Below are 15,703 nucleotides of genomic sequence, written 5' to 3'. Positions count from 1 at the left end.
TAGATGCCTATTTGCATACATGTTGTTTTCCTGCCATGGAAAGTAAGCTTCTGTAGAACACAAGACTTTTTTGTCTTTGTGTCCCTGGCACCTAGTACAGTGCTTGGCACATTGGAGGCACTTAAAATGAGCTTATTGAATGAATAGATGAAGAAATACCCAAAAGGAAAAAAAATTCTGGTCATTTTTCTATGAAACAGATTAGTTGGCTATTTCTTTACATGCTCAGCACAAAAAAAGAGGTAAAAGGGAATTATTTTTTAAAATTTTTTATTCATTTTGAACTGAAATACAAAAAGACAAAAAAATTTCCATGTACACAGCTTTTGTTTGTCCTTCATTCTCAAAGAGAACCAATGACATCAGGAAGGTGATGTCTTGACTTGCAAGTGAATCAGGCAGTGTGCAAAGTCATTGGTCTCTCTCCTCCAGAGCTGTCTGGGTCCAGTGGCATAGATAAGAACAACTGGAAATGGCCCCAGATGCAATAGGAAGACCATGGCCTTTTTAAGCAAAGGTCTTTTCCAGGACTCGGTTTGTCTGTCTGAGGCAAAGCCCACACAGTTATTAAGAATAGGTATGAAATGAGGCAAAAAGTAGCCTCTTTCACCTAGTCAAAAAAAAAAAATAATCTGGGAGGGGAAGACCCTTAGGATTTCTGGCCAAAACAGAAACCAGGCCTGCACAGCCTAAGGCCAACAGGCCACTTGCAAACACACCAAAAGATTTCAGAGGGCCTGTGAAAAAATGTAGAGGACATTGTGCTTGTCTGACAGAAATGATTGCTATTTACACTCCCCTGAGCCATTAAAACCCAAATAATGACCAAGTGAGACTCGGGCTGAGACCTATTGTTGGACAATCTGGGAGAGCCAGTGATTTATGTTGAAAACGTGGTCAAGTAGCTCCATTTGAATCCCAGTGGGCTTTATCAAAGCCTAGTTCTCCAATGCTATATTCAAGAAATCATAAATGAAACTTCATGGGACAAACTAGTTAATTGTCCAGTTATCCTTACCTGTAGGTGCTCTGCCCAAACGAATATAAATTTTGATCACTGAAACCTCACAAGATATCTTGAGGTTTACAGGCTAGTTTTTTCCCCTCTTCTCTACTTATTTATTTTATCATGTACACAGTACAATGTAAAGAGAGGATTCAATATAAAACCATGAATTTCCATTTCAGACTGCTTACTTTAAAAAAAACTACATAATAAATACTACATATTGTTTTCAAAGTTATCCTGCTTTTCTTTTCTTCCTTCTAAGTTGTCCTTTTGTTCTCTGATGTACACTTTTTTTTCCTCCCTCCCTCCCCACCCCATCCTAGAGAAGTCTACAATTACACACACACACACACACACACGTATGTATGTGTGTGTGTGTGTGTGTGTGTGTGTGTGTGTGTGTGTGTGTGTGTATATAAAGCCATACTGTACATACTTCTATTTATCAGTTTTTTCTCTGGAGGGGGATAGCATCTTCCTTCATAGGTCCTTTGTAGTTGGTTTAAATATTTATGATACTCAAAATCAATTAATCATTCAAAGTTGTTCTTACGATAGTATTTCCATTATTATATACAACATTCTCTTGGTATTACTTGTTTCACTTTTCATTATTTCATGCTAATCTTTCCATATTTTTCTAAAATCAACTGGTTCATCATTTCTTATAGCACAGTATTGTTCCATCACAATCACAAGCCACAACTTGTTTAGCCATTCCCCAACAGAAAGGCATCTATCATTTTAGCCAATCTAATAAGTATAAGATAATATCTCAAAGTTGTTTCAATTTGCATTTCTCTAATCAATAACGATTTAGAGCATTTTTTCATATGACTATAGTTTTGATTTCTTCATGGAATAACTCTCTGTTTATAACCTTTGACTATTTATCAATTGGGGAATGACTCATTCTTATAAATTTGACAAAGTTCTTTATACATTTGAGAAATGAGACCTTTTTGAGAGACTATAAAGATTTTTTCCCAATTCTCTGCTTTCCTTTTAATCTTGGCTACATTGGTTTTATTTGCACAAAATCCTTTTAATTTAATGTAATTGAATGTATCAATTTTATATCCCACAATGCTCTCTATCTCGTTTATACATAAGTTGTTCTCCTATCCATAAATCTGATACGTAACATGTTCTATGCTCTTCTCATTTTTCTTGTGATATCTCCCTTTATATCTAGGTCATGTATCCATTTTGACCTTCTCTTGGTAAATGTTTTAAGATATTGGTTTATGCCCAATTTCTGCCAGACTGCTTTCCAGCTTTCCCAACAATTTTTACCAATGAATTCTTATCTCAAAAACCTGAATCTTTATATTTGTCAATCACAAAATTGCTATAACCATTTGTTATTGTATTTTGTATGTCTACTGTGTTCCAATAATCTACCTATTTCTTAGCCAGTACCAGACAGTTTTGACAATTACTGCCTTATAATATAGCTTAAAATCTGGTACTGCTAAAGCCCCTTCCTTTATATTTTCTTCACTAGTTTCACTGAAATTCTTGATCTTTTGTTCTTCCAAATGAATTGTGTTATTATTTTTTCTAAGTCACTAAAATATTTTTTGGTAATTTAATTGGGATGGTATTGAATAAATAAATTAGGTTAAATTGTCATTTTTATTATGTTGGCTTTATCTATCCATGAACAATTAATATTTCTCCAGTTATTTACATCTGACTATTTGTATAAAGAGTATTTTTAAAGTATGTTCCTGTAGTTCCTAGGTCTGTTTAGGCAGGTATACTCCCAGATGTTTTATACTATCTACAATTATTTTAAATAGATTATCTCTTACTATCTCTTCTTGAAAGGTTTTGTTGGTGATACATAAAAATGCTAATGATTTGTGTGGGTTTATTTTATATTCTACTGCTGTGCTGAGATTATTAATTGGTTCAACTAGCTGAATCTTTAGGATATTTCCAAATATATCATCATATCATCTACAAAAAAAGATAGTTTATTACCTTATTTCTCATTCTGATTCCTTCAATTTCTTTTTCTTCTCTTATTGCTATTGCTAGCATTATTAAAATAATATTGAATAATATTGGTGACATAGTGTAGTTTCCCTGTTTATCTATTTTAATTAAATTTATTTTTTTTGGGGGGGGAGGCAATTGAGGTTAAATGACTTGCCTGGAGTCACTCACCTAGTAGGTGTTATGTGTCTGAGGCTGGATATGAACTCGGGTCCTCCTGACTCTAGGGCCAATGCTCTATCCACTGTACCACCTAGCTGCCCCCAATTAAATCTCTTTTAACTTCAACTTGTCTGAGATCATAACTGCTACCCCTGCTTTTTTTGTGTGTGAGGCAATGGGGTTAAGTGACTTGCCCAGGGTCACAGAGCCAGTAAGTGTCAAGTGTCTGAGGCCAGATTTGAACTCAGGTCCTCCTGATTCCAAGACTGGAGCTCTATGCAGTGTATCACCTAACTGCCCTTGCTTTTTTTTTTTTACATCAGTTGAAGCATAATAAACTCTATTCCAGCCCTTTATTTTAACTCTGTGTGTATCTCTCATTTTTAATTTTGTTTCTTGTAAACAACATTGTCAATTCTGATTTTTAATCCATTCTGCCATCCCTTTCCCTATTATGGGTGAGTTCATCCCATTCACATTCAAAATTATAATTACTAGTTGTGTATTTCCCTCCATCCTATTTTCGCTCTCTATCCTTCTCACCCTATTTCCTCTATCCTTCCTCAAACATCTAATTTACTCCTAACCACAACTTTTATCCCTGTCTTAACCTCTCCCCCATCATCCCAATTCTTAATCTATATACCTTTCTAAAAGTCCTTCCCTTACCCTGTCCTCTCCCCCTCTTATTTCTTTATAAATTTAGAAGACTTTTATACCTTTATAGATGTATATGTTGTTCTAAGGTTCTAGCACTACCAGCCCTCCACCGCTATCTGTTTCTTCTGTGTCAGTTCTTCCTTTCATGCCTCATTTATATGAGATAATAGCTCTTTTTTACTTCTCCCTACTTAGTTTTATTTTTTAGAATCACCCCTTCATACTCAAGCTCAGCCCAATCCTTTCTTTCAAACCACCCAAGTACTGATGACAGTCTTAAGAGTAATGATAACATTTTCACATATAAGAAGTAAATAGTTTGACCTTATTGAGTCCCTTATAATTGGTCTTTAATGCTTACCTTATGTTTATCCTGGATCTTATATGTTGAATTTTCCACTGAGTTCTGGTCTTTTTGTTACAAATACCTGAAAGTCTTTCAGTTCATTTAATGTCCATTTTTTTACATTTGGAATTATATAGTTATCCCTTCCACATTGTAACTTTCCTCATCGAGGTTTTGATATATCCTGGGTCAGCATAAGAAATTAAATGGAAATTTTGGGAGAGTTTTGCAGAAGTTGTAGATGATATGAGAAGGCCAGCAGACAACACAGAGCCTATGACCAGATACTTAATCCAAATTTTACAATAAGGTACTGTAAACACCCCATAAAAGAAAAAAAATCAGATTTCTCTGGTATTGAGGGCCAAAAATTTTTACATGGATTTTCCAGATGTTGGGGGCACTGCACCCCTAACCCCTGCAATGTAGAAAGGATAACTGTACTCAAATTTGCTGGGTAATTTATTTTTGGTTACAACCAGAGCTCTTTTGCTCTTTGAATTAAAGTGTTCCAAGATCTATGTTTTTTTAATGTAGAAGCTGCTACATCTTATGTGATCCTAATTGTAGCTCCTCAGTATTTAAAATGGATTTTTTTTCCTTTTGCTTGTAATATTTTCTCTTTAATGCGGGAGCTTTGAAACTTGGTTATGATATTCCTGGGATCTCTTTCAGGTGATGATTGGTGGATTTCCCCTCCCCCCCATTTCTACTTTCCCTTCTTGTTCTAGAACTTCAGGGCAATTTTCCTTAATAATTTCTTGTTATATTGTCTCAAGATTTTTTTTTTGTAACTTTCAGGTAGTCCAACAATTCTTATATTGTCTCTTCTTGATCTTTTCTCCAGATCAGTTGTTTTTCTGATGAGGTGTTTCACATTTTCTTCTATTTTTTCATTCTTTTGATTTTATTATTTCTTGGTGTCTTATAACATCATTAGTTTTCCCTTACCTAATTCTAGTTTTCAAGGAGTTATTTTCTTCCTTAAGTTTTACAATCTCTTTTTCCAATTGGATGATTTTTTAAAAAATAATTTTCTTGATTTTCTTGCTTACGTTTTTCCCCAATTTTTGTCTAATTTCCTAATTTTCTATTTCTCTTATTTGATTTTTGAATTCCTTTTTAAGTTCTTCCAAGAACTCTTTTTGGGCTTGTGACCATTTGATGTTTCTCTTAGAAACAGAAGTGTTGTTGTTTTTTTAAACTTCAATATCCTCCTCTGAATATTCCCCCATAGTAGCTATCTGTGGTTGGTTTCTTTCTTCTTTGCTTACTCATTTTTTAATTTTTATTTTGTTTTATTTTATTTTTAGTAGCTTATATTGTAATCAGGTCCCAAGGTGTGGGGAATGGCCTCAGATCCTTCTTACTGTCATTTTCTGAGCTCTATCTGTAGACCCAATCTTGGACACTTCTCTTCACCCCCAAGCCATGACTAGGGCCCCCAACTACATTGTAAAGCAAATGCTCTTGCTTCCTGTGGTCCCTCCTGGGGCTGCCCTGGAACTGAAAGTAGGGACTCCGCTGTCCTGCAAATGCCCACAGCCATCAGGGTTCCCACCCCTCTACTACCACACTCACCAGTCACATCCTTGCTGCAGCCAGGGACTGCTCTGGTTAGCACAGCTGGTCCTGGCATCCCATGACAGCAGAGGGCTCTTCAATCTTCCCCTACTCAGCTGTCCAACCCCCCACTGTCCAAGGTAAAAGTTCCTGAGACTTTAGCCTGCCTCCCTCCCTGAGGCCTCCTGACCCATTTTCCCCCAGGCTTTGCTGTCTGTTGATTCAATGAGTCTGCCTGGAGATGTCTGCACTTCACTCAGGCCAAATCTCCTCCCCCTACCCCAAGTAGAGTCTTTCCTGGGGTCTTCTCAGATTGTCGTAGTAGGACAACTGCTTTGCCTTGACTTTTGTTTATTTCTGCTGCTCTATGTTGCCTCTGAGGTGATGTTCTATCTTTTTTTTTTTTTTGTGGAGGAAATCTGGAGAGCCAAAAGTTTTCTGACCTACTCCATCACCTTCCCAGAATCTTTTCCTCAGTAATTCATTTTTAATGATTGACTCTTTTAGCTGGAAAATTTGATTTAGATTCATAGAATCACAGAATTTGAGAATAAAAGCAACCTCAGTAGACATTTAGTCCAACCCATACCTCAAAAATAATCCTATGTTGAAAACAAATTTGCATCATTCACTTCAACCAACAGAAAACTAAGGTACTGTGAGATTAAGCATTTCTCCCAAAATCATATGGCAAATGTGACGAAAAATCTACTTAATTAAACCCAAAGAGTTATGTGGTTAGAAGGTCTCAAATAAGGAATGTCTTATTAGAGTGTTTTCCTCCATTGGGGGAAATTATACATGCCGGATAAATGGGATAACTTTAAAATATTTTCCACCAAAAGGTTGAGGAATTCTACAATTAGGTAGCTCTACTTTAAATTATCATTCTCAAGGTGTATTCCTTAAATCCTCTTGCTCCAATGTGTCTAAGGTATTTACGATAACCTCAAAAACTGTAACAGATTTGGAAACTATAGGTTATGAGTTTTTATTCTGGGACCAAAGTTCTTTCAGTATCTGAGAGTGAAAAATGGAGAGGCAGAGGCAGGTAGAGGGCTTAATTACCTTGACTGAACTTTCAATATATTAGGACACATATTCTTTGCAAAAACAGCTTGTAAAGGCTCAGATTCTTGGAAAGACAGATTATGAGTTTTTATAATACCTACAAAAGAGCACAGAATAATCACTTAGCATTTTGAAATTCCGAATGAATGTGTACATAATTAACTTACAGGAGTTGCTTAAAGGCAAAATGAGGACTAGAGACCAATACACAGCACAGTATCTGGCACATAGTAAACATTTACTAAACACTTATTTATGACTGAATGAGTTTTAAGGTCCCACCTAGCTCTGAAGCCTATGATCCTTTGAATGACTGGAAGAGGAGTTAACTGGGCAGAACAAAAATAACAGATGGACAAGTTGGTGTTACACTCCAACAGCCCTCGCTTGATACTCACTGAGAGCTAAAAAACATTAAAGACCCTGAGGAAGGGCTCCAGCCTTCCAGCCAGGTCAAAGTGCCCTAATGAGGCCACACAAAAAGGACATGGGAGCAAGACTCACAGATGGGCTGTAATCCACACCAGAGGAAGGCATAACCTCACCTGGATGAAATCTCAGATCCATCAGCTTCAGAGATAGGCTTTTTTTTTTAAATTCGGGAAAAAAAACCTATCTTAAGTGGCTGCATGGTACAGTGAATAAAGAACTGGCCTCATAGTCAAGAACACCCAAGGTCAATTCCTGCTTCTGAGATGCATGCACACACACACACATATTATCTATATACACATACACATATATACTTCTAATGCAGCTCGTATATATGTGTGTACATGTGGAGGACTAGCACCTCTGGCTGTGAGGGCTTGCTGAGCCCTTTTCCAGGCTTCTAATCCACCTTTGGTATCCACCTTCATCCAACTATCACCCATGGCTCCAAGAAGCGGTAGCATGGGAAAGTCTTTGGTAGGATAGCCGAGAAAAGGCAGTGACTCACTTGAGCTCTCCCAAACTCCCCTCCAAACAACTTTAAAAGAAGGCCTCAAAACCAAGTCTAGAATGGCAGAACCAACAAAAGGATGGGGCAAAACAATTTGCCAGCCCAAGACAACTTAGAAGGATGGCAGAAGAGGCCTATTACACTGGAGTGAGGGTGGAGAGTGAGAGGAAGAGTGCACAATCCAGTGCAGGCAATGCCCCAGCAAGGCAAGCAAGCAGCAGGCCTTGGAAACAACTGAATCATGGCAGCTTCCAGAGCTCTCAGCCCACAGACAGCAAGGAAGGTGGACAACTGGCCAGGAGAGTAAAGGGGTCCCTTTGCTGGTGCAGGACTCTGTTGCATTGCCCATGTGCAGATCTGGGTCAAAGTCCTAGGTCACAGTCAGGGCAAGGAGGAGCTTGTGGCAAAGAGGAGCCTACCAGAACTTGTGGCTGCAGGGAATTAGGGAACCTGGTCACAGTTTCAGGGCAGAAAAGAGTGGTTTTGATAGCTTGTGGACCAGAGCCAGAAGTGTGGCCAACACACCTCTCCTCAGATCACGCCACCTTGCAAGAACTGAAAACTTAGAGAACCCTAGGAGTAGCTCTAAAAACAGCTGCACAAAAAACCTGAAGCTAGGGATGGTGCCCTCCTCCACCGTGAGAGCAAAGCCCAACTTTAATATCAAGTTAAAAGTCAAGAAATAGGCTGAGAAAATAGCAAACAACAACAAAAAAGAACCTAACCACAGAAAGTTACTATAGTGACAGGGAAGAGAAAAACACAAGCTCAAAAGACAATAAAGTCAAAACTGCTACATCCAAAGCTTCAAAGAAAAATGTGAATTGGTTTTAGACCCCAAAAGAATTCTTAGAAGAGCACAAAAAGGATATTAAAAATCAAATAAGACAGGTGAAGGAAAAATTGGGGGTGGGGGTGGGGAATGAGTGTAATGCAAGAAAATCATAGGAAAAAGAAGTCAATAACTTGGTAAAGGAGGCACAAAACAATATTGAAGAAATAATACCTTTAAAAAAAACAGAATAGGCCATATGGTAGAAGAGGTACAAAAATTCACTGAAGAGAAGAACTCCTTAAAAAGCATAATTGGCCAAATGGAAAAGGAGGTTAAAAAAAAAAAGCTAAGTGAAGAAAATAATTCCTTAAAAATTAGAAGTGGGCAAGTGGAAGCTAATTACTCCATGAGACATCAAGAAACAATAAAACAAAATCAAAGAATTAAAAAGTAGAAGAAAATGTGAAATATCTCATCAGAAAAAATAACTGACCCGGAAAATAGATTGAAGAGAGATAATTTAAGAATTATTGGACTACCTGAAAGCCATAATTTTAAAAAAAGAGTCTAGCCATCATCTTTCAAGAAATTATCAAGGAAAACTCTGTTGATATTCTAGAATCAGAGGGTAAAATAGAAATTTAGAGAATCTACCAATCATCTCCTAAAAGAGATCCCAAAATGAAAACTCCTAGGAATATTAGAATATCAGGATAACACCAGATTTAGCAGCTTCTACATTAAAGTATTAAAGGGATTGGAATACAATATTTGGGAGGGCAAAAGAGGTAGGATTACAACCAAGAATCACCTACCCAGCAAAACTTATATTGAGTAAAATCCTTTCGGGGGGGGGGGGCGGGAATGGATATTCAATGAAATTGAGGACTTTTAAGCACTCTAAGATCAGAGTTGAATAAAAAATCTGACTTTCAAATACAAGACTCAAGAGAAGCATAAAAAGGTAATTAGGAAAGATAAATCATAATGGATTCAATGAAGTCAAACTGTTTGCATTTCTACATGGGAAGATAATACTTGTAATTCCTAAAAAGTTTATTATTATTAAGATACTTAGAAGGAATAATTGAATATGATAAGATGATATCTAAAAAAAATAAGATGAAGGAGTGAGAAAGGAATACACTGAGAGAAGGGGGAAGGGAGAGGTAGAATGTGGTAAATTATCTCACATAAAAGAGATGTGAAAGAACTTTTACAGTGGAGGGAGAAATGGGGGTAGAGGGCAGAGGGCTTGAACCTTACCCTCATCAGAATTGGCTCAAAGAGGGAATAACATACACATTCAGTTGGGTATAAAATTTATTTTACTTTACAGAAAAGTAGGAGGTCAAAAGAAGGGGTGAGGCTGATAGAAGGGGAGAATGGATTAGGGAAGGTGGTAGTCAAAAGCAAAACACTTTTGAGGATGGATGGGGCAAAAGGAGAGAGAGAGAGAGACAGAAAGAGACAGAGACAGCGAGGGACAGAGAGAGAGACAGACACAGAGACAGAGAGAGGGAGATAGGGAGAAGGATAAACATGGGGAAAATAGGACAGGGACAAATACATAGTTTGTAATCATAACTGAAAATTTTTACAGCAAGTTTCTCTGATAAAGACCTCATTCTCAAATTTGTAGAGAACTGAATCACATTTATAAGAATACAAGTCATTCTGGAATTCATAAATGGTCAAAGAATATGGATGGGCAATTTTCAGATGAAGCAATCAAAGATATCTATAGTCATATGAAGAAATGCTCTAAAACAGTATTGATTAGAGAAATGCAACTTAAAACAATTCTGAGGTACCACTTCACACCTATCAGACTGGCTAATATGACAGAAAAGGAAAATGACAAATGTTGGTGGGGATATGGAAAAAATTAGGACAATAATGCATTATTGGTAGAGTTGTAAACTGATCTAACCATTGTGGGGAGCAATTTGGGACTATGTCTAAAGGACTATAAAACCCTGCATACCATTTGACCTAGAAATACCACCACTAGGTCTGTATCCCAAAGAGACAAAAAAACAAAAAGGAAAAGGACCTATATGTACAAAAATATTTATAGCAGCTCTTTTTGTGTTGGCAAAGAATTGGAAATTGGGGGGAGGGGAGAGGATGCCCATCAAGTGGAAAATGTCTTGAACAACTTGTGGTATATGACTATGATGGAATACCACTGTGCTATAAGAAATGACCAGCAGGATGCTCTCAGAAAAACCTGGAAAGACTTATGTGAACTGATGCAAAGTGAAATGAGCAGAACCAGAATACTGTACATAGTAACAGCAATATTGTATGAATGATCAACTCTGAATGACTTAGCTATTCTCAGTAATACAATGATCAAAGACAATTCTGAAGGACTTATGATGAAAAATGCTATCTGCCTCTAGAGAAAGAACTAACAGAATTTGAATTCAGATCAAAGCATGCTTTTTTTTAAGCTTTATTTTTCTTGGGTTTTTTTGTCTGTGTTTTCTTACACAACATGTCTAATATGGAAATATGTTTTACATGACTGCACATGTACAAGCTACACCAAATTGCTTGCCTTCTTAAGTAGGAGGGAAGGAAGGGAGGAAAGAATTTGGAACTCATAATTTTTAAAAAATGAATGTTAAAAATAGTTTTTACATGTAATTGGGGGAAATTAAATACCACAACTCAATGATGCTGTAGCATATACAGTGGCCATACCCCAGTAACCATCTTAATAGACAGTTTAGACCAGGTTGAGGGTATCTAATAAGCCTCAAACCTGTCAGTGAGTGAGTTAGGGAACTGTCTACCCCAAACATGTGAAGACAAGAATAATTTGTTTCGGGGCAGCTAGGTGGCACAGTGGATAGAGCACCAGACCTGAAGTCAGGAGGACCTGAGTTCAAATCCGGCCTCAGACCAAACACTTGACACTTACTAGCTGTGTGACTCTGGGCAAGTCACTTAACCCCAATTGCCTTAAAAAAAAAAAGGGAAAAAAAAAGAATAATTTGTTTCAATAGCTAGGAAGGCAGTGGAAGTAAGTACCACAAGAGTGCTTAGATCTTGGTCAAGCATCAAAGACACCAAGGTCATCCACTGCATCCTGGGGCATTGCCAGTTGTCTTGACTTTTGTCCTGCCACTAGACTTTGATGATTCAGGAAATAACGAGGCTGATGACTTTGTGCAACTCTGCCTCGTGTAAAATCAATTCATATGCAAGTCAAGACATCCCCCGTGAAGTCACAGGTGATGCCATTGGTCCTCTTTAAAAACAAATAACAAACAACACACACACACACATACATAACACACACACACACACACATATATATATATGGACAAGCTAGTGTTACATTGTCCTTGTTGGCAAACTCACTGATGCAACTAATATCTAGTAATACTGGAAAACTAGTATTTTATATTGTTAATATATTATTTTATAATGTTTATATATTATTTACAATTAGAAAATTAGTATAAAACTGGAAAAATTGTATTAGAAAACTAGTATCTAGGAAACTGTAAGGATATATATATGTGTGTATGTATGTATGTATATGTGTGTCTGTATACATACACATAGGCAGTGAAGGCACATGTAACCTCGGAGTACTGCAGGCAACCCTGTAAGACTAAGACTATACAAAGAAGTCATTAACCCGCTTTGGTAGAAGGAGTTTTCTAAGCGTGTATTTCCTACACCAATGAAATCAGAGATCTGGCAAAACAAACAAATAAAACAAACCTACTCTGAAACCTCTAAAATTGAAGAAGCATATTTATTGAATATTTTCCAGGTATGTATCACCTACAGCAGAGGAACTTAAAAGACAGGCATTTTTTTGAAATGTGTTTATCGCTCCCTAGTGGACACCATGAAACACATCATTGGGTCTGACCAAAGAGGCATTATTCAAATTAGTTTTAAAACACAGATATTTTCTTGCAACTGGGTGTGACGTCTTGACTTTTTGACTATCTCTTTAATAAGTTGCCTTAAGACATCAAAAAAGCTTATCAGATACAAAATTTCTAAATGTATTTATTTATTCATTATTGGTTGACTCTTTAAGAGCAACAAGAAAAGATGATGGCACCTTCTAACTCCATCCTGATACAATGTTCTTCCACCAGACTGCTGAATATAAAACTGTTATTACGTCTAAATATGTACATTTTTTACTTTTACAGTAAGACCTTCTTCTATAGAAGCTATTCAAGCCAACTGACAAATATTTATCGAATACCAAAATCACTTGTATTGAGGTTTTCTTTGGTACATCAATATAACAATAATTAAATCTACTATAGCTTTAAGTAGGTAAAGCAGTTACAATTAAATGCTTTTACTACTAACATTTGGTCTAGAAGTTGAGAAGTCTGGGTTTTGTGGCTTCCAACTTCATTACTTCTCGGTGTTTCTCCATCTCTACATACACACTAGTCTGAAACATTCTATTTGAATTGGGCAAGCAATCAATAACTGCATGACGAAATTCAACAGGATGCACTGCAGACTGGTTTGTGTGTGTGCAGAACATGTGTCTCCAGGTCTTACTCAATGAAGAAATAATTCTTTACTACTGACTTTTTAGTGCTATTTTTGATATTAGTAAGGTTATCTGTAATGCACAATTTTTTGCATCATGAAACTTCACAAATTCAAAGTAATTTCTAATGCTAAGAATCTTTGAAGTATTATGAAACTATTATAAACATGAAAGAAGCTTAGAAGGAAAATAAGTTTATGACCATACCTACCATGTTTGCAGAAGAGTTGAAAAATCACACGGCATGTATTAGCACTCGTAAAAATACTGCACTTTTCTACATTTCTTTCAAGTATATTCAGACATCTAAATATGGGCAGAACTGACTGTAACAAAAAAGGTACAGTAATAAGAATTTTAAGTTTTATAAAGAAGATATCATTAAAAAAAAAGAGACTATGTTTGAATTTATACTCCTAACCCTGTTATAGCCAATCCTGTGAGTTTCCTTTTGGGGATGGTAACTACCAATTAAATGTAAATTTCAAATGACATGCAGGTAAAATATTAAACAAAAGAAAGTGAAGACTCTTCGAGGAATTGGTAAAGGAGCTCAGAAAACCCATTTTCTGATTAGGGAAAAGATAACTGTGGGTCTTTCTAAAAACTAGGGACATCATGCTGTTATATAATTAATGTCCTTCCACATTCATGTGAATATAAAAGCAGAAAAGGTTAGGATGAAAACAGAAAGAAGACACTGGCAGCACTAATGTCAGTGTCTTCCTCCTGCTAAGAAAGAACAGAGTTTAGAAAGGGAAAACAAACTTCTGCTCTTTAACTAGTTATAAGAATGTGTGTCTGGGACGGAGGGAAGTCAACAGGGGACTCCTGAATGAATCCCCCTCCCCTGCCAATTTGATGAAATTACAGTTATTTAAAGGGCAATTTAAGCCTGAACCCCTTTCAGACTTTGAGTGACCCATTTGCTCCCTGCAGGGGACAGACAGCATACCCTGAATGATCTATTTGATTGTGAAAGAGTTAGGAAATTTGGATGAAATTGGCAGAGAAAATGGTTTTGCTCTGGGTATGTTTTTTCTCTTCCCACTCATCGAACCACCCTCCTCTTCCCTCATACACACACACACACACACACACACACACACACACACACACACACACACCCCTCTTACATAGGTAATTAAGACTATCTGAATAGAGAAAACAAAGGCAAAGAATTTTGCAATTGAACTGGCCTAAGACTTGAAGTATCGACCTTGAACACACTGGGGAAGACATTCATTCTAACACAAAAATTCTGGTTGAATTGAAAGGGTCTTACTTAAGCTTAAGGAGAAAACCAGGGTCAGATTAAGCAAATGAAGAAAATGAAGAATTAATAAGGCTAAAACTATATGTTTTTCTTTAATAACTAGGTCTTTAGAATGGTCTGCTTCAGTCTTTAAGTACAAACAACTCAAAATCACATAGCATCTCCTTGTTCCCTCCCTCCACTCTCAGGAAAATTCATTCTTTCTTTTCTCTTTTTTTTGTATGAGGCAATTGGGGGTTAAGTGACTTGCCTAGGGTCACACAGCTAGTGTCAAGTGTCTGAGGGCAGATTTGAACTCAGGTCCTCCTGACTTCAGTGCCCGTGCTTCATTCTTTCTTTGCTAGCTTCCTTTGACTGATATCCATTCTAGCAGGTATGAGCTTCCTCAGAGGGAAGGTAGCTCTTACAATCAATCCTCTCAGAGTCTAAGGGTTAACTCTTGTGAGTGACTATTCCTACTAACACTAAAGCTCCCATCAATGTATTTCCCATTAATAAATAGCTACTAATACTCATTAACTAAAACACTAATTGAAAATGAAAAGCAAACATAAAATTTACACAGTATTCCATCCCCAAACCCAAATCATCATCTCCCATCAGTACACATAATATCTCAGGGAGTGGGTACACAGTAAGTCACAGAGTAATGAGGCATACATTTAGGGAACATGTGTAGCCAGGGATACTCACAACTCACAAACAATAAACTTCAACATCCTCTTTCTGTCTCAGGAATCATCCATAAAAGTTTCTTGATGAGTGTAGCTTCTCTGTGAACAAATGCTTCCACTGCTAAACTGACTAACTAGACTAGCACCTCTCTAGGCAAGGCCTCTCAGTAAGATTAACTGATCTGTTGGGCTGCTTCTCCAGTGCTCCACTTCTAAGCCGTTTCTATGCTCAGCTGGGCTCATTTCGTAACAGCAGCTATAGTGTCCATCACTTTGAGCATCAAGCTTATCAACGCATTCAGGCTTAATGATGCCATCAATTGAAGGAGTGTTATGGTCTTTTTGGGAAAGGCAGAAGTCCTTATCCTAATATCAGCAAAAACCTCTCCAACTCTGCTATCTTTAGCAAGGTTCATCTTCTCTTACTTCTCAGTAACAGCAGGTACAACTCAGAGAAGTAACAACTTTGATTTCTTTTCAGCAAGAGTTGATAAGAGAGAGCAAACTATATATTTTCTACTCTCCTTTTCATTAACTAGTCATATATTTTAAAAAATGAGTAACTGCCCCATCATATGCAAATCAACAAATTTTGTCTCAGAACACTCAGCAACTACTTCTCTTCAGAACATATAAACAGACAAGCCTCAGACAAATGAATTGTCAGGGGT

At 36.9% G+C, this 15,703-nt stretch overlaps 1 protein-coding gene across 1 annotated transcript in view; it reads right to left on the bottom strand.

Annotated features, from left to right (window-relative positions):
* The window catches only part of RAD9B (RAD9 checkpoint clamp component B), a 51,212-nt gene that overhangs the window by 28,275 nt on the left and 7,234 nt on the right, over positions 1 to 15,703 (bottom strand). Inside the window, exons 4-5 of the mRNA XM_020970138.2 lie at positions 13,294 to 13,408; positions 6,813 to 6,912 (exon numbers count right to left, since the gene is read on the bottom strand). Coding sequence (XP_020825797.1) covers positions 6,813 to 6,912; positions 13,294 to 13,408 — 215 coding nt within the window. The remainder of the gene's footprint in view (positions 1 to 6,812; positions 6,913 to 13,293; positions 13,409 to 15,703) is intronic.

The sequence above is a fragment of the Phascolarctos cinereus genome, unplaced genomic scaffold, assembly GCF_003287225.1.
Source record: "Phascolarctos cinereus isolate Bilbo 61053 unplaced genomic scaffold, phaCin_HiC Scaffold_4;HRSCAF=312, whole genome shotgun sequence".
NCBI classification, from domain to species: domain Eukaryota; kingdom Metazoa; phylum Chordata; class Mammalia; order Diprotodontia; family Phascolarctidae; genus Phascolarctos; species Phascolarctos cinereus.
This window is presented reverse-complemented; position numbering and strand designations above follow the sequence as displayed.